At 45.4% G+C, this 23,168-nt stretch overlaps 1 protein-coding gene across 1 annotated transcript in view; it reads right to left on the bottom strand.

Moving 5' to 3' along the window:
* GALNT10 (polypeptide N-acetylgalactosaminyltransferase 10) overlaps positions 1-23,168 on the bottom strand; it is a 103,742-nt gene that overhangs the window by 22,727 nt on the left and 57,847 nt on the right. Inside the window, exons 5-6 of the mRNA XM_064162022.1 lie at positions 2,450-2,635; positions 118-301 (exon numbers count right to left, since the gene is read on the bottom strand). Of these exons, the coding sequence (XP_064018092.1) occupies positions 118-301; positions 2,450-2,635 (370 nt within the window). The remainder of the gene's footprint in view (positions 1-117; positions 302-2,449; positions 2,636-23,168) is intronic.

The raw sequence follows: 23,168 nt of genomic DNA on the forward strand, positions 1-23,168 counted from the left end.
AAAGCAAGTAGCTCAACATCAGCCTCTGACTTTTACTACACTGAGGTGTAAATCAGCCCTCTAACAGGGTGCCACTTTGTTAGCCAGCTCTTCGCACGCTGCGTTTCAGTAACTTACTCAAAGGGATCACTGGGGTCAGGTTTCTGCAACTCAGGAGGAATGGGGATCCTCTTGTAATACATCTCCCAGTCAAATGCACCTCTCATTGCATCTCCAGCCTGAGTCTCATATCCAAAGTGGTCATGATCAATAACATCAATCATAGGACAAACGATAGTCTTGCGGTTTCGGGCAATGCGATCTGCAAGGCAGAGAAAGGCGTTAGAAAACCTGCACCAGCTGGTTCCTTTGACCATGGAGCTGCAGAAAAAGTGCATCACAAGATGAAGCTGCCCAAGAACAACGTAGCTTTCTTGCCCAGTCATTCTCTTTTGCTCCCATTTATGCCAATTTATCAGGTATTTCTGCAGTAATTGAGACACTCAAGCTACATCCATTGGGATAAAACCACCAGGTGCACACCTACAGTGACTGCCACCCAGAAGCAGAGTGGAAAGACACAGCCACACTACCACAGATACTCAAACCAGACAATCTTGTACGTGGAGAACAGCCTTTATTTTAATGAGCAACCAGAATGTGAACCCTCTCTGCTGAGATTCAAAGCCAGGGCAGTAACCCATTGCACCACCCAGCTGTAATTGCTGTGCCAGAACCTGGCAGGAAGCAATTCAGACTAATGGCATAACTACTCTCAGCAGGCTCAAGTGTACCTCCTCTCCTCAACCTTTTCTTCCAACCAAATAACACAAGACAGGATTAATTTCTACACAAACATCTGGAACTTCTTAAATACTTTATTACTGAGACAGTCTCTTGTTGGAAGTTAACTTTTGGAGCAGAGGCAACAAATGATGTTTCAGCTTCCAGCACAGGTCTAATAGAAATTCTTTCTGTGTTTTAAAATTAAAGCATACTCTGTGTTCTCATTGCAATGGCATTTAAGCTAATTCTGCCCTCCCTCCCCAGGGCTCGAAAAGCTGCAAATGTTCTACACTCTTACCAGATACAAAGTGTAGTGAAATCAGCAGTATTACCACCCAGTGGTCCTGCTGACAACTCTGACTAGGATCCTGAATCCTCCAGCTGATTTATTGTTGCCAGCTTCTCTGACATAGCCACATATCAGCGAGAGCTTTGACAGTCATTTGCAATATGGTTGTAAATGAGGTTGGCACTAGCCAGAGGCACACAGGTACCAGAAACAGAAGGCACTGTCCTCTCAATTAGTCATCCTTGGAAAGAACTGACCCTCTACAACTGAGGTCTCCTTAAAGATGAAGCCTGGCAAAGGACTACACACCTCCAAACACACACAAGCAGCTGTCATTCACAAAAAGTATTTTCTACAGTCTTGCAGACTTTAAAGCTAAATATAATTATAAAGGGAAAAACCCCACGCCTAAAAGCTACTTAAAAAGTGTATGTAAAGATCTTTTCTTTATAGCAAAGCCACTCCTCTCTGCAAGCTGTGAAATGAATGACCATGCAATAGTTTCGCTCTTCTAGCAAGCTGTTAATTAGTTCACATCTTATTTAGAATCATAGAATCAGTCAGGGTTGGAAGGGACCACAAGGATCAGCCAGTTCCAACCCCACTGCCATGGGCAGGGACACCTCACATTAGATCAGGCTGTCCAGAGCCTCATTCAGCCTGGCCTTAAACACATCCAGGGATTAGGCTTCCACCACTTCCCTGGGCAACCCCTTCCAGGCTCTCACCACCCTCATGCTGAATAACTTCTTCCTGACATCCATTCTGAATCTACCCATTTCTAGCTTTGTCCCATTCCCCTTTCTCCTATCACTACCTGACAGCCTAAAAAGTCCCTCTCCAGCTTTTTTGTAGCTCCCCCTTAAGATCCTGAAAGGCTACAATTCACCTGGGAGCCTTCTCCAGACTTAACAGCCCCAACTCCTTCAGTCTCTCCTCACAGGAGAGGTGCTCCAGCCCTCTGATCATCCTTGTGGCCCTTCTCTGGACACCTTCCAGCACATGCATATCCCTCTTGTAACAGTGGCTCCAGAACTGGATGCAGTACTCTAGGTGGGGTCTCACCAGTGCAGAGTAGAGGGGGAGGATCACTTCCCTTGACCTGCTGGCCACATTTCTCTTGATTTAGTGAAGAAACAAGAATATGACCTCTGCCATTTAATTAAGCAAATCATATGATAGTGCAGGACTCCAGAAGAGAAAACTGATCAGTGTATTAAAGGCTGCAGGTTGCCAACAATTCACCCGAGTCCTGTGCCAGGCTCTTTGTTTTCCCTTGGAAGACATTTCTTCCTTTTGTCCCAGAGTAAGAGGAGGGCAGCAGGCAGAAATAAACCCAACTCAACACCAACATCTGCTGGCAGCTTTCCAGGAGTTTAGCCTCCACACACTTACCTAAGAGAGGTGGCAGCCAGTTGACATTGGCCTCGCAGTGGGAGTCCAGGAAGGTGATGACATCCCCTATGGCCACCGAGGCGCCCAGCATGCGGGTTCTGATCAGCCCTTCTCTCTTTTTGGTTCGGAGGATTCTCACATTTGGGAACTGGGCCATATAATCTTCCAGGCGTTTCTTGAGGTGTTCTATGTGAAAGTGAGAAATTCAAAGGCTGTAGCAATTAATTTCTTACAAATGCACTTCCTCCTTCACCAGCAGCAGATGGCATTGGAAGTATATCCTGAGCAGTTAAGTGCAACACCAGGAAGAGTCAAGTACAAGTTATTTATTTTAGACCCAGGGTTTAAACATAACTGCTTAACCATGACTTCTGAGGATGTTCCAAAAACCTTAGAAGCAATAAATAAATAAATAGGGAAATTAGGGGAAGATGGAGAAGTGCAAGATGAGAAAGAAAGCAGCAGAGGAAGAGGAAAAGCAATAAAAAGCCAGCTGGCAGACCTCTGGGAGAACTTTATCAGAGCAGGGATTCTCAGATCCTCTTACAGAAAACCACTGTGGGTTAAGAAAGACACAGGCCAATTCACTTGCAAAAGTAAACTGCATCCAGTGCATTGAAGTTGTGCCTGTATTTTTCAACACACACAACATAACCAATCCACTCATGCATAAACAAAAACCAGCAAAAAGCCCAGTCAGACATCCCTCCAAGCTGGCAATGCAGAGCTGCTGCATGTATCTGGACGGCTACATTAAATGCTTATCAGAAGAGAGATTTGCATTTGAATATGGAAATATTTATGCTACTGAATATGGACTGGACCCACATCTGAATTAGCACAGACACTTAATAGTCACCACAAGAATTCAAACAGGAGAGCCACAGAGAAAGATTACTGAGTGATTGAAACAATGGACAGCTTGTTTAGATGTGGAGATGAAAAGCTTGGTCTACATAAAGAGTGAGGGGCACACAGCTGTCTTTACATCAAAGGCTGAAGCACCAAAGGAACACCTAAAAATAGGCTAAGAACTGACACTGGCCCAGTCACTAATGGGTTGATCTTTAGGCATCTGAAGTCTTGACTTGACAGCAAACCCCATTCACAGTGTGCCAGGGATAGCTCATGAATGCTACCCACTGGCATCAGCAGGCTCACAAGGAAACACCCCTCAGCAGGCAAAAGCTAGGTTGTCAAATCTAAGCAATTAGCTACTCTTAAAATCTCACACAACAAACCCTGAGTAGAGTCAACCACTCAAACACAAATAACCTTGCAAAGTTTATTTCTTTGACCACAGGCAACGTGTTCACTCCATTCGGTATGGAGTCCTCCCTGGCTTTCAAAGCAGGCGTGAAAGGCAGGGGCTGAAAAGACACACAGTGTGAAAGAGCCTCTGAGCAAGGCACCACGGAAGCTGAGTGCTGCAAAAGCTCTCTAAAAAGAGCAAAGGGACGTAGAAAACTAAGTTACAAGCTCTCCCCCTCATGCTGCTGACCCAGCAATTGTGCTTCAGAGGTTCAGCTACCGGGGGAGAAAAATGGGTGAAATCTCTGTGACTAATACACCTTCTGCAGCTTCTCTTTCAAGTTGCCATCACCTGCTTTCCTTCAAAGATCACCCAAATCAACTTCATTGCTACTCAGGTACATCTAGCAAGCATTTTACCATTTCCAAAGCTTTATTTAACATTCCCTAGGGTTTTTTTTCCTCACAAATGGATTTTGGTGTTTTGTCTGACAGGTCTAATTGCGCCACACCATCTACATAGGTTTCCTGCTCAATAGAGCCCTTAGTACTTCTTGCTCTCTTATATGCTTTTCCCTCATCCTTTTCAAGTCTCGCCTGAATAAAGCCTCTCAAGCAACCACAAATTTTGTCCACTCAATTGCAGCCTTCCACAGAGACTAGATGGATTATTAGTGCAGCTTCCTTCCTCCTGGCACAGTGGCTAAACTTAAAAAGCCAAAATAGCCAACCAAAAGCCACCACCACTGTTTAATGTCACAGCTCACTCTTTGCCATTGTCAGTTTATCACAAAAGATTGGTTCATCAGAAAAGAGAAACAAAACAGTCCTCACCTCAATCATAAATCAGCTAAGCCATAGCCAAAAGGTACACCTTAGCTAATCTACCCATGACAAGCCAAGTGTGAGTGTGGTTGTATGTGCTCCTGATAATCAAAGGAGTAACCATTGTGCAGGAGCTGTGGGACTGATTCCCCTAACAGTAGCTACAGATCAAGTTCAGACCTTATCATAGAATCAAACAAGATGGAAGAGACCTCCAAGATCATCCAGGCCAACCTAGCACCCAGCCCTGGCCAATCAACTAGGCCATGGCACTAAGTGCCTCAGCCAGGCTTTGCTTCAACACCACCAGGGATGGTGACTCCACCACCTCCCTGGGCAGCCCATTCCAATGCCAATCACTCTCTCTGCCAACAACTTCCTCCTAACATCCAGCCTAGACCTCCCCTGGCACAACTTGAGACTGTCCCCCCTTGTTCTGTTGCTGCTTGCCTGGCAGAAGAGCCCAACCCCACCTGGCTACAGCCTCCCTTCAGGTAGTTGTAGACCCCCCAAAGCACTGTCTTTGTAGCTGGGAGTGATCACAATCAGACAAGCTGTGGAAAAATCCAGGCCAGATCATTCTATTTTATAAGGCTAAGACTCATGGATTGTGAACTGCAAGGGAGCAAACTTTATTGGATCCACTTTCCCTTACTAAAGAGTTAGACTTTCACCCAACCTCACAACCATAACACAGCACAATAAAACATGCCTTGGGAAGAGACAAAAGGTTTCCCCATTTCCTTCTCCCTGTGCTATTCTTGCTGCCAGACCTGGCCTTTATAAGCCCTGATGAAAAACAGTTATTTCACTCTATTACAAATACTGTCACAATTAAGTCAATTTTTGCTTTTAAAAGAAAATCTAGGGAAAAAAAAAAACAAACACCAACCAAACAAACAAGTGCCATTAACTGCTACAAAATTTTATGAGGCTTTAAAAAAATATATTATGGAATCTTGTCACACTGAGTAATTTTTATTACAAGGGCAATTTTCTTTAATGAAAGTTGTTAGGTGAACTGGATGGATTCCAAAGGCTGCGCCAACGCTGGGCAAAGTAATACAGCCCCAACATATAAATGAGAATAAGATTATCTGCAGATTAAAAACCAGGCTGGTAGCATGCTAACAGACTTTGCAATAAACTTGATATACAGTGTATACATTAACAGCACCAGTCAAGAACTCCTGCTTGCTTTATTTTGAGCAGTAAATAAAACCGTGTGAAGACAGCAGAGAAACTTCAACAGCAGGTCTGCTTAACACAGGCAGTCCCAAAAAGCTTCTCAAAGTAAGGCTATTTGGTTTTCCTCAGGTCAAATTCTCAGGGTGGTCTTACTGCACTTCTTCCTTCTGGGCTCCCCAGCCAAGCAGAGCTGCCCTCTTGCAAGGACTTTGCAAGGTAGGAATTTCTGATGTCCGCCTGGCTTTTCATCCCAGCCACTGCACATCTGCCATTTGAACAGGCACCTAAGAAACGTTACCACTTCAAAAACAAATGTATGCAGAAGCCAGAGGAGTACAGAGGAGCCCAAGGATTTCCCCCCCCCCCCAGCCTGCAGAAGCAAATGCATGAGAATTAAGGCAACACGTACCTACAGGACCAGAAGAGCTTAAATAGCACTGCAATGGCAAGGTCCATGGGACTCAACTGTTCAAGTGTAAGCAGAAGCTACATTCTGTATTCTAAGAACCAGCAACCAGTCCAGGTCGCAAAAAAGCTGGGGAGGGCCTTTTCAGGCTACCAGGCAGTGACAGGACTGGGGGAATGGAGCAAAGCTGGAGGTGGGGAGATTCATACTAGATGTGAGGAGGAAGTTCTTCACCACAGAAGTGGTGAGAGCCTGGAATGGGTTGCCCAGGGAGGTGGTTGAGGCCTCATGCCTGGAGGTATCACAGTATCATCAGGGTTGGAAGAGACCTCACAGATCATCAAGTCCAACCCTTTACCACAGAGCTCAAGGCTAGACCATGGCACCAAGTACCACGTCCAATCCTGCCTTGAACAGCTCCAGGGACGGCGACTCCACCACCTCCCCGGGCAGCCCATTCCAGTGTCCAATGACTCCCTCAGGGAAGAACTTTCTCCTCACCTCCAGCCTAAATTTCCCCCGGTGCAGCCTGAGGCTGTGTCCTCTCGTTCTGGTGCTGGCCACCTGAGAGAAGAGAGCAACGTCCTCCTGGCCACAACCACCCCTCAGGTAGTTGTAGACAGCAATAAGGTCACCCCTGAGCCTCCTCTTCTCCAGGCTAACCAATCCCAGCTCCTTCAGCCTCTCCTCGTAGGGCTGTGCTCAAGGCCTCTCACCAGCCTTGTCGCCCTTCTCTGGACATGCTCAAGTATCAAGGTGTTCAAGGCCAGGCTGGATGAGGCTCTGGGTAGCCTGCTCTAGGGTAGAGTGTCCCTGCCTACGGCAGTAGGGTTGGAACTAGCTGATCCTTGTGGTCCCTTCCAACCCTGACTGATTCTATGATTCTAAATCATATTACTCATATGCCACTGGTGAAACCAACGTTGTCTCTGCTGTACAGTATTCTGCCTCTTGTCAAGGTGCTTTGCTTCAGTTCCCACTCGAAGACAGTATGAAGATGGGAGAGCCACTGTAGTCTGGAAGTTCAGAGAACTTTCTCCCTTTCGCTGAAGGGCACATGGCACAGAAGAGGAGGACTGGAGGATCTGCAGAACTCCCTTTTAAGCAGTCAGAGCTGGTTTCCCTCCCCTGCAGGTTATTTTGGCTGCTTTGCAAGCACCAAAACCTGGAGTGCAACCGTTCATCTGGCATTTGCTTACAGTTACCCTGGCCTCCTCTCTCTACCCTCCCACACACAGACACACTTGTTTAAGATTACAAATTAATCCATTCATCTTTACTTAGCTACTTGGCCCTTACTGCTGTTTAACAATTTAAGAATGAATTATCCTTCTTTCTGAATTCATCACAACGTGCAAGCCAAGCCTGCCTGAAATAGAAAGCTTTACATTATTGAAATTAACTTTTCTCCCTGTTTTGGTGCAGATGAGTAATCCTTTTATATAGCAAAGTGTCCTGTTATCCAAACAGGCAGCTCTTAACACTAGTTTTAATTTCCTTTCTGTGTTTTCACACTCTGATCACTAAAGTTGGTTGGGAGGATAATAAACTGATTTAATAAGTTGTACTATGAATCCCAGTCCCCAATAATAGCAAAGTGATTAAGCTGATCACAGCTTTCCAAGCCAAATCTTCTTACAAAGAAGAAAATGCCTGGGAAGGGAGAAAAATCAGCATCTGTTGCTTCACTTATGGCAGCTCTGTGGTAGACTCCTAAAGGGAAGTGGGCCCAGTTTCCACTGCCCTTTCTGCATCAATGTTGGATCTCAGCACATCTCTAGAAACAAAAACTGGTTGTGGGGGGGAAGGGTTTCTGTGCAAGTGACAACTGCTCAAAATGTACCACCCCACCTGCTAACAGAGTCACTCGTGATCTTTGCTACAATCTAAACAGAGTTAGGCTTCTGGCAAACTTTCTGCTGCTCTCTAAGGGTTTTACACCCAAGCTTCCATTGTGAGTACAAGAAGGTGCACAAGAGTGGAAGCTAAGAAATAAGCCAGACTGCAGGTTGCTGGGGAAAAGACAACTTGTGGGAGCCTGTGCTGTGTGCTCTGATAAACCCAAGTGCCTAAACGTCTACTGCCTTGCCTGTATCATCAATTACTTCCTGAATTTCTAAAGGGAACTTGCTCATTGCTTCCTCCACCCTACAGCAGACATCCCAGCCTCACTCAGTTATGGCTTCAGGAGATACTAGTACTGAACACAGAGACAAAAGTGTAATCTTTAAATGAGAAAATTCACATTTGCTGGCATTAGCATATAAATACACCCAAACCCTAGGGAAAATTTAGTAGGCTGCGTTTCCAAGCAGGGAAATACACAGGGAATAATCAACTTAGCTACAGCATAACCTCTTAATCTAGCAGGAAAGTTTCATTGGTGAGGGAAGTCTATTTCAGCCGTTTCTTCCCGAGGGAATTGAGAAAAATCCATTTACTCATCCCTCCTTCATGCTGTAAAGTTTAAACACCTTTTGTTCAGTGGAAGCAGGGGAGCTAGCTTGCTGTGTATGCATCACTTAAGTCCTGCACACTGACTCCCTGACCAACCCACAATATCTCTTTCGCCCCGTGTGCCATCACCCATCTTTCCCAGAGGAAGTAGTCATTCTCGTTAGTTTACTCTTCCCTCTTCTCATTTCATTAAATACATATCAAGATTAAAGCAACCACTTAGGTTTGCTCCTCTTCTGTTGACTACATTTGCTGCAAAGAGGAGATTTTGTGACTCAGTCGTTTTCTTGTTGATTGCTTTCAACATCTGAGAGACTGCTGACATACAGAGAGCTGCAGCTTTTGGCCTTTGCAGCTGCTTAAACAGGAGCAAACTCCCTGCAGCACGCTTAATATTCAGCTCAAGTTTGATGTATCCATGGTGACTAGCAGGAGGGCATTACTGTCCCAAACACCACCTTTGAACTGGGGAATCTCTGCCCTCATCTTCAGGCCAAATTAAGTGATTTTGAATATCCAGTTGTTTCAATGTTAACACTGTTCTACTAAATTGGCAAACACTGTGTGGGCACCGAAACACATTGAGACAAGCCACTGTGCCAATGGCATCACCACCTCCAGCAGCCCGAGGCTGATGTTGGCACCACACACTGGTTCAGGACCCTGGGAATTTATATTCAACATTCCTTACTAGAGTGAAAAATTGAGAGAGATCAATTAGCCTTTAACTGTCTTCAGTCTACATGACTGACTGCTTTCTGAGCACTGGAGAGTTGCAAAAGCATTTCACAACTTTGCTCACAGACAGAACGAAGCCAACTGAACACAATCTCTCTGCAGCCCACAGGGTCCAGAGCAGAGTGAGTGCACACAGACAGCTGCTGTGCTAGAGGGGTTAGTCTGCTTCACCCTAGCAGTCAATCACTGGTGATAGCCATGGACTGGATAGGATATCATGAGATGAGCCTAAAGCCTACAAGCAAGGCAAAGCTTGCCATCATTTGGAGAGATGCAGGCAGATCAAGCGTTAAGATATTTTGTGCTCAAACATTTTGGAACATATCAAAGCTGCAAGATTAAAGCCTTAAAAGTCACTGAGTTTCGCTGGGGAAAAAAAAAAAAAGAGAGAGAAAAGAACTCCTAACTAAACCAACTCAAACTAAAGCAATCCTCTGAGATTCAGCTTTGCCTGTATCAGTAGTGTTCATGTATATAGAACTTCCTGGCCTGGAAGTATTTGCTCTGCATAAATCAACAAAAAAAAAAAAAAGGAGAAAGACTCCAGAAAGAGCACAAGAATGAATGGAAAATCCTACTCCAGACTTTTGTCTTGTTAGAAGATGCCATTAGGTCCGAGATATAACCTACTTGAAAGTTGCTTTAATTTGGTAGGAATGCATCCCTTTGGAGTCCAAAGGCTTTGATCTGAAGTGCCTAAGTGAGGCAAAAGAAACCTAAAATTAATAGCATAGATCTACAAGTTTTTTTGCTTCAGGGTTGCAGCCAAGTGGAATACTGGAAAACTGATAATGCTTCATTGCTACAATAACAACTCCTATGTGTTAATATCCACAAATGACAAAGCACAACCACGTTTGTCTTGTAAACTCTGGGTCAGAGACCAGATAAACATTGGGCAAGTGAAAAAAAATTACCAATACTACTGCAGGAAGAGTAGAGACACATTTTGATTTGGAATCACAAGCTCGGCATGTCAGAAGTGTATTTCACAAACTCACACTTTACTCTTCCTTTAGACCTCTTTGTCATCAGTTCCCAATGCTCTCGTTTACTTTATTGGCAAGAAATGCAACTATCACAGTAAGTCAGTCACATCTGCCAGAGAGGCCAGTAAATCCATTAAATCCTGAAGCACAAATCCAGGACTGTGCACAGCTCTACTGATACCAAAACTAAACAGTCTCAGCCAATGCTGTTTGCAGCTCACACATTCATTTGAGCTGGGTGTCAGAGGGGAAAGGGTAGTACCAACAGCAGGTTGGAAAAGACCTTTGAATTCATTGAGTCCAACCTATCACCTAATATCTCTTCATTAACTAGACCATGGCATTAAGTGCCTCATCCAGTCTTCTTTTAAAGATCTGAGGTCCTGGAACATGTCCAAAGAAGGGCAACAAAGCTGGTGAGGGGCCTACAACACAAACCCTATGAGGAGAGGCTGAGGGAGCTGGGGGTGTGCAGCCTGCAGAAGAGGAGGCTCAGGGCAGGCCTCATTGCTGTCCATAACTACCTGAAGGGAGGCTGTAGCCAGGTGGAGTTGGTCTCTTCTGCCAGGCAACCAGCAACAGAACAAGGAGACAGAGTCTCAAGTTGTGCCAGGGGAGGTCTAGGCTGGATGTAGGAGGAAGTTGTTGGCAGAGAGAGTGATTGGCATTGGAATGGGCTGCCCATGGACGTGGTGGAGTAGTCACCGTCCCTGGTGGTGTTCAAGCAAAGCCTGGATGAGGCACTTAGTGCCATGGTCTAGTTGACTGGCCAGGGCTGGGTGCTAGGTTGGACTGGATGATCTTGGAGGTCTCTTCCAACCTGTTTGATTCTACGATTCTAAGATTTCCAGGGTGTTTAAAAGGAGACAGAGGAAGCTGGTGTGGTCAGACCAGCTCACATCCCTATGAGGCTTCCCACCCAACTCTGCTCAGCTCAGAAGGTACCCTCCTTTTAAATCTTGAGCTTTGGCTTCCACTGTTCAGTGTGAAAAACGATCCTGCTCCTCTGGAGACATCAAGACTTACTTAGCTTATGGGTAATAGGCAGCAGTGCTTTATGAATCGATGCTGTTGTGAGGGAATGGTGTAGCTTTTCTTCAGCAAAGATCATTGCAATTAGAACTATACAGAACAGGGACATGGTTTAGACTATCAACTTCTATTTTTAAACTGCAGCAGCATTACCTTCCACTTTTTTTTCCCCCCAAGTGAAGAAGTTTCCCCTTTTATACAAGTCCCTACATAGGAACAGCTGCTTTGTCAATACCACCCAAAATACATGCTCAAACAGCAGAAACTATGATCACCAATAATAGACATCAGCTATGAGTGCTGGCAGAGGGTGTCTGAATCACACTTCTAATTAACTTCTATGGAGAAGCAGCTGTAAAACATTAAAATGCTGATTTGCACTGCAGCTGGCAGATATCTGGAGTTTTGACTCCTAGCAAATGAGGACATGCACTTCAAGGTGAGGAAAATAGAATTGAAGCTGTTTACCTGCAGAACTCCACTAATAGAAGCTGCATGTATAGAGTTTCTTAGGAGCAAGCAATGCAGGGAGATTTATTTAATGAGCTGTAATGGAAACTCAGCTCCTCAATTATTTATTTTGGTTAAACTTTAGTTTGCCAGACATCCTTCACTACACAATAATTAGCTGAGAAAGAGGTCACAGTAAACTGGACCTTTTAAAGCCACCTCACCTCCTTTCTGGAAGAATCCTTCAGCTGTAGCAACTGATCTTAAAGCAGTAAATAGCAGATGATGAAAAGTAAAGGAGTTAGTTAATTTAGGCTGTCACCAAGAAAAAACCCAAAAGCTGAAGTAAACAACTACAATGAGCCCTAAGGTCCCTTAAAACACTAGAGAAGGTTTTTAATGCTCTCCAGACATTGCCTAATGAACAAGTCAGGTTTTAGATATCCTTTTATTAATGCTATATAAGTAGAGAAATGGTGTTTGGACACAATGAAAATGAATACTCTGAGAAGGAAAACATAAAATTGAACTCCATCCATGTTTCACTAAGAATCCAAACCAAGCTCTGCCCCTGACACTTGTCTGAAGTATCCTACACCCACAAGACACTGCCAGAAAAGGAGAGCAACAAATCATTCTTTCCTTTAACAAAAAACAGCCATCTGCACCAGGTTTATTCAGTCCATTTGGTGCTCACTACCAACCAAAGCAGTGCTGAGTTGACAAACTCACTTCTACATCATATAAACGCTTTGCTGTGCTCCCTCCTCTAAGCCACATCTGAGTTTGGAAAACAAACATCACATCTAGGCTGCGAATCATGACTGCTTAAGTGATTTTGAAGCCTGCTTCACTTTGTAGTATTTATGCCACTACCAGAACCAGCAATACTGAAAGCCAAGCTACTTACTATACAGAACAATTACCTCAGTAATTAGCTTCCACCAGAAACACTTTAACAATGAAGTTTTTAGATCTTGACTGAAGCCTGAAGACTGCCCTCTGTGACTCAATACACTTGGTAGTGGCAAACCACCAGACAAATGTCCAGGCTCACAAGCTGAGACAGGGAGTTGGGGCTGTTCAGTCTGGAGGTGAGAAGGCTCCGAGGTGACCTTACTGTGGCCTTTCAGTGCCTGAAGGGGACCTACAAGAAAGCTGGGGAGGGACTCTTTAGGCTGTCAGGTAGTGATAGGAGAGAGGGGAATGGGACAAAACTAGAAATGGGTAGATTCAGAATGGATGTCAGGAAGAAGTTCTTCAGCATGAGGGTGGTGAGAGCCTAGAAGGAGTTGCCCAGGGAAGTGGTGGAAGCCTCATCCCTGGAGGCGTTTAAGGCCAGGCTGGATGAGGCTCTGGACAGTCTGATCTAATGTGAGGTGTCCCTGCCCACGGCAGTGGGGTTGGAACTAGCTGATCCTTGTGGTCCCTTCCAACCCTGACTGATTCTATGAGGAGCCTAAGACTTAATGAGAGACAGATTCCAAAATGAGCATGTTTTCTGACAAAGAATTCCATTCTAACAAACATAAAGAGTACATTTGTTTTCTCAAACTTCCACATCTCTCCACCTCCAAGAACTAACCTTCTATACAAGGGGGAGGTCTTGCTGACAGTTACCTGAAAGCCATTATTTATGGGAAATCTAAACAAGCCTGAGGTGATCTTGCAATGCATTCTAGAAGCAAGGGGGAAATTCCCTTTATTTTTGTAAATTATGTCACAGAATAATCTTTTTATCAGTTGTTGAAGACAACAGTTGCTACAAATTCCATAAGAGACCTTGAAAGCAACATCAAGAGCAGGTTGGGGAAAAAACAGAGCTCCCTATGTTAAGGTAGAAAGAAAAAGCTTTAAAATAGTCATACTCAAAATTCAGAAAGAAAACCTGCCACCACTTTGTCCTAAGCACAGTCACTCCATATTCAGAGATACACTAACCAGATGCATTTTAGAGCATTTAAGAGGGGAAATAAAAAAAAGGGCTTTTAGAATGCATGTGCCTAAAGATGAAAAGATAATCTCTTTAGCTGCATAAATCCTTTACCGTGCCATTTAAAGATGAAAAAGAATTCAAGTATTAAAACCCTTTTCTATTTCAGAGACTAAGAACATGATTTCTTTCAATTAAGGCCTGGCAGATGTGGTTAATGGGACAGAGCTGTCTTTGCTACATACCTGATGCTGCACCAAATGACACATTAATCACCCCTTGCCTTCTCCCTTCAGTACAATCCTCAGTGACTTCTGCCCTTCAGACCAAATTACACTGCACATGGTTCAGCCAAGCAGCCTCACCCACATTTGTTTTTCCATTCAGATCATCCCATATGGCTGCCTCCAGAATTACTTGTGCTGCAGTACAAAGAGAGATTTGAAAAGCCACGGGGATTTATCTTTAAAAGGGGAAAAAGGAAGGCTTGGCTGTGGCTCCCTCTGACACTTGGTGAATGGATGGGCTTTGAGACTTCCCTGCCAGCAAACATTCAAGCAAGCTGCAGGATGGGGTGGAGACTGCACAGCACAGGAAGCCAACCAACCCGAGGTGAGAGGAAGGCAAATAAAAGAAAATGTTGGTCAAAACCAGGGGCTGTGATAACACTGCTTGGGGGTTGAACACTCCTTCACCTTTTCTAATAAAAGGCCTGAAAGCCTCTTGCTGCTTTTCAAAGACAAGCAGCGACCACATGCCAGAGCCTGTGCTCATAATGCTTCGCCGTCTCCCAAACATCAGAGCAGTTCTAATTCTTAAGGCACAAAGTCCTGCTGAGAACACACAACTAACAAACAGTGAGCAGAAGTGGGGAAAGTACAGGGGAAAAAAAATTAAGTGGCCAAACAAATAAACATTTTTGGGACTCTTCAATAGATATAATTTTCACAAGCTAAAATAAGGCTCAAGGGACAGGGTAGTCCTGGAAGACAAAGCTGGAAATGCAGGAGCTCTCTAATGACCTCCGAGGGAAAATGAGATCCCATACACCTTGCTTACAACAAAATTCTCTCCTAGAAACCAGCTATAGGCAAATATGCTTGCCTCTGGGAAGCACCCTAGCATAAACTCTGTTTAAACTAGAAGTCAGAAGGTTGAGTGTGCAAATATCATTGTCATATTGGGTTAAACACATTTAAGTACTTCAGCTGAAATTGTTCATGTCTCCCAGCCACAGCGGCAGATTTTGAGTGGCTACTGCAAGAAGGATGTTTAGTCTCAGTATCACAGTATCACCAAGGTTGGAAGAGACCTCATAGATCATCAAGTCAAACCCTTTACCACAGAGCTCAAGGCTAGACCATGGCACCAAGTGCCACGTCCAATCCTGCCTTGAACAGCTCCAGGGACGGTAACTCCACCACCTCCTTGGGCAGCCCATTCCAGTAGCCAATGACTCTCCACGCATTGCCACTGTGCAGGCACAGAGAGGTGCAAGGCAGCCAAATCCAGCTGAGTTAACAGCTTCCAGAACAATCCTGATGTTTGGAGACTGCAGTATTTTCAGTGCTGCCACATCCAACTTGACTACTGTATCAACAGAGCACTTTGCATCCAGCGCATGCTTTAGAAGCTGACGGCTGCTGCAGCACTCGCTCCAACAAGGGACAGCATTTGTTCTAAAACATTGTCATTTATATAAAAGTAGGCTTAAAATGAGGAAGAGCAGGCTGTCAATCAATATGCAAGTAACTGAACACTGAAACGTGACTTTTATATGCAATGTAAGCACATAGCCCCAGCCAGATTTCTGTTAAGCTGAGCCATAAACTGAGCCGTACCCAAAGCACTTCTGAGCCACCTGTGTGGCACGTACTACACTCTCCTCTCTGTGCTCACTTAGCCCCAAGTATGCAGCAAGATGTTGCTTTTAAATGACATTCAGCAATTAAGTCACAGCCTTCCAGCATGCAGTAGGTTTACAATGCCTTGAATAATTTAAGATTTGTGATTGCTGCACAGGGTGAAAAGGTAAAAGTCCTACCATGTTTTATGCTAAAGGAGGGGCTGAAACACATACAGTGCCAGTTTGTTCCAGATGATGATCCAGAAATAAGCAGCTCAAGTTTCTCACTGCCAGATTCAGATCTAGGGACTGAAGGAGATCCTGTAAAAATCATGAACTGCCTTTCTGTTATTCATTGCTTGCTACCAATAGTGAACTACCATATCATAGAATCAACCAGGTTGGAAGAGACCTCCAAGATCATCCAGTCCAACCTAACATCCAGCCCCAGCCAATCAACTAGGCCATGACACTAAGTGCCCAAGCCAGGCTTTGCTTGAACACCTCCAGGGACAGCAATTCCACCACCTCCCTGGGCAGCCCATTCCAATGCCAATCACTCTCTCTGACAACAACTTCCTCCTAACATCCAGCCTAGACCTCCCCTGGCAACTTGAGACTGTGTCCCCTTGTTCTGTTGCTGGTTGCCTGGCAGAGGAGACCAACCCCACCTGGCTACAGCCTCCCTTCAGGTAGTTGTAGACAGCAATGAGGTCGAATACATATCATACCAATACAAAACCCTGCAGCATGGCAAACTGACCTGCATTTCAACTTCTCTTCTCCTCTTCCCATTTCTATGATATAATGGAACCCAATTACCACTCAGCAGCAATGTAATTAAATAATCAAAAAAAAAGAAGCAGTTCACATCTGACAGCCCCCAGGAGAAAAGTGATGCACATGAAAAAAGCATTTCAGTTTACTTAGAGCCATTCTGGCAACAACAAGCTCACAGGGATATAATTAGTACCCTGCAAGCCAGCATATGAAAAGGCTTAATTTAGCTGAGATTAGAACTGAAGAATACCTACAGAAATTACAAGTGAAGCTACAAATCCACATAGGACTGCCAAAGCTAAGTGGTTTTACCATCAGGAATTCTGCAGTTGTAATGCACACATACTGCAGTCTGATTTCTGCTAACCCAGAAGGGCAGGCCTCAGTTTGGACCACCCTGAAATAGCTGCTGTTTATCTGAGGAGGTCAGTCTGTGATCTTTAGCAGTTCTCATTAACTAGCAGGATGAGGCAAACACCACCAGGCAGGTTAACTCTTATCCTCCAAGTCTGCTGAATGGGTGTCTCTCTCTTCAATATAATCTATATCCTTCCACATATTAAATCCCTGTAATTGTTTGAAGATGCTTACAGTCAGGGGAAGAAAGTCTTTATATCACAGACATCCCAGCTAAGTTTGTTGGGGAAAAAAATAATGGTAGTCTTATTTACTCCATTGATGCTACACACTACTGCCAGAGAGAAGAAAATAGCCCAACAATATTCACTCTCTTGTGACCAAAACTCAAAAGCTGGAAAGAAACTTCTTTTAAGTTAACTCAACCTAAAAGGGCAGCCCCACACAGAAAAATCCAAGTGACAGAGCTGAAGGTGACACCACAGACCACAGTACTGCATTAGGCTGATCCTACCAACAGGCAGCCTGGCCCAGAGCACTGGGGCTGATGTGAAATCCAGCAGTAAAGTTGTCTGAAATAAGGCTAGATTTGATCATTTACATTATACTGGACCTGAGTAAGGTCTTTGATACTGTCCCACATCCTGGTCTCCAAGCTGGTAACACACGAGTTTGATGGGTGGACCACTAGATGGATAAAGAACTGGCTTGAAGGCCACACCCAAGGAGTGGCTGTCAGTGGGTCCATGTCCAAGTGGAGTCCCTCAGGGATCAGTCCTGGGACCAGTCTTGTTCAGCATCTTTGTTGGTGACATGGACAGAGGCATTGAGTGCACCCTCAGCAAGTGAGACTCTGGTGAGACCCCACCTGGAGTACTGCATCCAGTTCTGGAGCAACTATTACAAGGGGGATGTGGAGATGCTGGAGTGTGTCCACAGAAGGACATCTGAGGATGCTCAGAGGGCTGCAGCAGCTCTGCTGCGAGGACAGACTGAAAGAGTTGGAGCTGTGCAGGCTGGAGAAGAGGAGGCTCCCAGGTGACCTTCTTGTGGCCTTCCAGGATCTGAAGGGGGCCTATAAAAAAGCTGGGGAGGGACTTTTTAGGCTCTCAGAGAGTGACAGGACTGGGGGGAATGGAGCAAAGCTGGAAGTGGGGAGATTCAGAGGAGACTTGAGGAGGAAGTTGTTGAGCATGAGAGTGGTGAGAGGCTGGAATGGGTTGCCCAGGGAGGTGGTTGAGGCCCCATGGCTGGAGGTGTTTAAGGCCAGGCTGGATGAGGCTCTGGACAGCCTGCTCTAGGGTAGGGTATCCCTGGGTATGGCAGGGGGCTTGGAATTGGCTGCTCCTTGTGGTCCCTTCCAACTCTGACTGATTCTATGATACAACAAGCACGCAAAACCCATAATAATTCAGACAGCAAGCTGTGCCAGCATGTTTTGATTTTTCAAATACAAAGGAAAGGAAACATTTCAAACCCAGGACTTGTAAAGCTTTTGCTGCTTACTGGTACGATTTACTGTCATCAGGACAGCTTTTTTTGGTTGAAAAATGTTTATTGCTAAAGGTCACAGAATTGTCTCTCTCAAACAAATTAAGAAATAAAAGGCTGTTGACACTTCCAGATGATGATTCATCTGTTTGAGAGCTCCAATAATGCAAAGCAACACAGCTGCCTCTCAGGTATGCTGCAGACCACAGCAGCCACCAGCTAGCCCAGAAATCTGTCTTCACTCTCCCATCACTTTGTTAGCCAACTTCTCAACCCTTCTCTTAGCCACACCAAAATATCCTTACTCTCAAGCTTAAAAACAGCTGAAAAGCACATGAAAGTAATATCTGCCAGCAGAAGCACTGATGTGTGCAGCAGCCAGCTTCCCATACTTACTGTTTCTATCATTAGAATCATAGAATCAATCAGGTTGGAAGAGACCTCCAAGATCATCCAGGCCAACCTAGCACCCAGCCCTGTCCAATCAACCAGACCATGGCACTAAGTGCCTCAGCCAGGCTTTTTTTGAACACCTCCAGGGATGGTGACTCCACCACCTCCCTGGGCAGCCCATTCCAATGCCAATCACTCTCTCTGCCAAAAACTTCCTCCTAACATCCAGCCTGAACCTCCTCCAGCACAACTTGAGACTGTGTCCCCTTGTTCTGATGATGCTTGCTTGGCAGAAGAGACCAACCCCACCTGGCTATAGCCTCCCTTCAGGTAGTTTTAGACATCAATGAGGTCTGCCCTGAGCCTCCTCTTCTGCAGGCTGCACACCCCCAGCTCCCTCAGCCTCTCCTCACAGGGCTGTGCTCCAGGCCCCTCACCAGCTTCATTGCCCTTCTCTGGACACATTCCAGCACCTCAACATCTCTCTTGAATTGATGAGCCCAGAACTGGACACAGCACCCAAGGTGTGGCCTGATCAGTGCTGAGTACAGGGGCAGAATAACCTCCCTTGTCCTACTGGCCACACTGTACCCAATACAGGCCAGGATGCCATTAGCTATCTTGGTCACCTGGGCACACTGCTGGCTCATCTTCAGCTACTATCTACCAGGACCCCCAGCTCCCTTTCTTCCTGGCTGCTCTCAGCCACTCTTCATGTGAAGCAAAGATACTTCACATATGAGACGTAGGAATTAAAGTGACTGATGGATTTCCTACAGAAAGCAGTGCAGAACGAGAGAGCAATGCTAACAGCACCTCAAGGGCAGCTCAGCAAAGCTCAGTGTGGTTAACTGAAGGCAGTCCAGAACAAGAGAGCAATGCTAACAGAACCTCAAGGGCAGCTCAGCAAAGCTCGGTGTGGTTAACTGAAAGCAGTCCAGAACAAGAGAGCAATGCTAACAGAACCTCAAGGGCAGCTCAGCACAGCTCAGTGTGGTTAACTGAAGGCAGTCCAGAACAAGAGAGCAATGCTAACAGAACCTCAAGGGCAGCTCAGCACAGCTCAGTGTGGTTAACTGAAGGCAGTCCAGAACAAGAGAGCAATGCTAACAGAACCTCAAGGGCAGCTCAGCACAGCTCAGTGTGGTTAACTCCAGCACAGGTCACTACACAACAAACACTAGCAAGAGGGATATAGCCTCCAAGTTGTTGAAGGTTAGTGTTCTTAACAGAGTTATTAAGGTGCTAGAGGTCTGTTTAGACAACCCTCAAGTGAAAGGTCATCATGAGTTGCAGCCAACCCTCAAGTGAAAGGCCATCACGAGGCACAGCAGAACATAGCTGATATTTTATCTTGGCAGGATAACCTCTCGATAAAAAACAATACTAGGTTTTTATTGAGCAATTATCCTCCCCATCTTTTGCTTCTCACTGGGGTTTATGATGACTGTTTACTGATCTCTTTGGGGAAGAAGCTGTTATTTACAGTTCATACTATGCCTCTCTGATCTCAGATGTGCCCTCTGCTATTACCACCTTCCACAGAAATTCTGTAACTTGAAAAGAAGGGGTGCCCATTTGTGGGACTAGCATCTGAAACAGAAGCACAGCGTTCCACCCTGCAGACAATGCAGAGGACTGATCATTTAGGAGTTTCAAAGAGAAGAAAGACTCTCCTCATTCTTCTTACTGCTTACCAGTTCTGAGGCACAGAACTGGTGAGCAGCTTGCCAGCTCAGACACAGAAGTTTTATCATCTGCCCAATTTAATAATGAGAAACAATAACCCAAAAAGGGACTTAGCAATTCAAATCCAAGGTAGTGTCCTTTTCAAATCTATAACATGGGAAGTTGCATCCAGGTTTGGAACCCTCTGCACAGGAAGGGCATGGACCTGATGGAGGAGGTCTAGACGAGGCCACAAAAGTGATCAGAGGGTTGGAGCAGCTCTGCTGTGAGGACAAGCTGAGGTTGTGCAGCCTGGAGAAGAGGAGGCTCTGGGGAGACCTAAGAGCAACCTTCCAGTACCTGAAGGGGGCTACAAGAAGGATGCAGAGAGACTGTTTGCAAAGGCCTGCAGTGATAGGGTAACAGTTTCAAGCTAGAGAAGGGCAGATTTAGATTGGGTGCTTGGAACAAGTTCTTTACCATGTGGGTGGTGGAACACTGGAACAGGTTGCCCTGAGAGGTGGTTGAGGCCCCATCCCTGCAGATGAGGTGAGGCTCGGCAGGGCTCTGGGCAACCTGACCTAGTTGAGGATGCCCCTGCTGACTGCAGAGGGGCTTGGACTAGATGACCTTTGGCAGTCCCTTCCACCTCAGACCCTTCTACAATTGTGAGTTAAATTACCATCTCTCAGGTATTAGGTTGAAGTGTTATGTGTGGGGGTTTCTGTTTGGGTTTTGTTTGTTTTAATAAAGACATACAATGGATAAATTAAATCCAGAAATTTGTAACCAGCAGCTTTTCAAGTCAAGAACCTGTGTTTAGAACTTAAAAGCCTTCTGAAGACTAAGGATTTAATTAAATGCAGGGAAGGATGTGGAAGCCAGTCCCAGCATGATTAAGGAGAAGCAGCAGCCAGCAGGGAACACTTCAGTGCAGAACTGAGAGCAGCAAAGATAAAATAGTTCACCTCAACTAGTAACTGTCCCAACGTGAACAGATCAACTCAGCCAACAGGAAAACAATGGGGGGGGGGGGGGGGGAAAGACAATTTTTTTATCAGCACTCTCTTTGCCTCTGTGTCCTTCTCTTCCCTGGACAATTTGCTCACTGTCCAACACCGGCAGTCTTTTATATCCATCTATAAATAGATGCTGCACACAAGTTAATCTCAGCCACTTCTTACAACCTTTGTATGAAAGATGGATGGCTGATGGAGAAGAGCCTGCATCTTATCAGAGGCAGGTTGAATAGAGCAAGAGTGAGCTGGACTAACAGCACGTGTACAGACTGACAAGGAGCAGGAACGGGAGAGCCATGAGTGCTTTCTTTTGCCTGGTCAGGAGGGCACGTCTAGAGAAGAAGGAAAATAGATCCACAGGAAATCAGTTTTCATTACTCCCATCCCTCTCAAAAGAAACTTGTTTGTACAATTCAGCTGTGGTTACAGCGTGAGCTTGTCTAATTTGCTTCTACACTGAGCAGCAATAAAGAGACCTTGTTAGAAGGCTGTTTTTTTCCCCTCTCCAGCTTAGTCAGAAAATCCTCTGAAGAAATATTTATTTCATATAACATTGATTTGCTCAAGCCATCATGCCTTGCCTGCAAACTAACTAGAGACACACTATAGAACAAACACAATAGCTGTTGGGTAGGACTTAATTGAAAGTCAGTATAGGTCAAAACACTAAAATACTCACAAGTCTGTTTCTGAGCTCATCTCAGGAGCTTCCTCCATGTCAGAATTTTGGAGGTCTATTCTCTACTTTCTGTCTAGTGCTCTCTTCCTTCAGCTGAGTAATTTCAGCAGTAGGACTGCTGTAGCTCATAAAGCTAAAGAGTCTTAGAAATTTTGAAAGAGAAAATAGAGTTGCTAGATCTGATCATAACCCCTGATAGTCAAATACTTCACCAGCATGGAGAAGAGGAGGCTCAGGGGAGACCTTATTGCTCTCTACAACTACATGAAAGGAGGTTGTTGCCAGGTAGGGTTTGGTCTCTTTTCCCAGGCACTCAGTGATAGAACAAGAGGACACAGCCTCAAGCTGTGTCAGGGCAAGTTTAGGCTGGATGTTAGGAAGAAATTCTTCACAGAAAGAGTGACTGCCATTGGAATGGGCTGTCCAGGGAGGTGGTGGAGTCACTGTCCCTGGAGGTGTTTAAAAGGAAGCTGGATGAAGCACTTAGTGCCATGGCTTAATGAGAAGGGTTAGGTGATAGCCAGCACCCGTGGGTGATGTTAGAGCAACCATCAAGACTAACCCTACCTAACCGGGGGGCCCACCAGGCCCCCCGGCCTTTAGATCACCTCCACCATTCACCCGGTGTGCACCACGGGCACTCACCAGTGACGATGGGAGGAGGATCCCTCTGCCCAGATGGGCAAGTTTAGGGCTTCTGCTTTTCCTGGGGCCCATTAAATAAGGGAGTGGGCAGGGAGGACAAAGTGGCCACACCTGGGGTGGGAGGAGACTCCAACAGCACCCAGGTGCTTCTGGTTTGGGGGAATAAAGGGGAAAATGCAGGGTGGGTGGGAAAGGGGCAGATGTGGTGGAAAAGGGGAAGTGGTGCTTAAAGGAAGGAGATGGAGAGGAAAAAGATGGAGATAAAAAGAGGAAGATGGGGTGAAAGAGGAGATGGAGAGGAAAGGAGGGAGATGGGGTGAAAGAGAAGATGCAGAGGAAAGGAGGAAGATGGGGGAGAAGTGGGATAAAAAAACTCCAAAATCTGGACTGTTAAAAAAAAAAAAAAGGTGGTTCTGCTTTGCAGGGGGGGGTTGGACTGGATGATCTTTGGAGGTTCCTTCCAACCCCTAACGTTCTGTGACTCTGTGATGGCAGCAGAACAGCAGCTACTTCAGAGGGCTTTCGATGTGATCTTTCTAGCTATGCAGTGTCTACACCATAGAGGCATTTAT

The sequence above is a fragment of the Pogoniulus pusillus genome, chromosome 22, assembly GCF_015220805.1.
Source record: "Pogoniulus pusillus isolate bPogPus1 chromosome 22, bPogPus1.pri, whole genome shotgun sequence".
Classification (NCBI taxonomy): Eukaryota; Metazoa; Chordata; class Aves; order Piciformes; family Lybiidae; genus Pogoniulus; species Pogoniulus pusillus.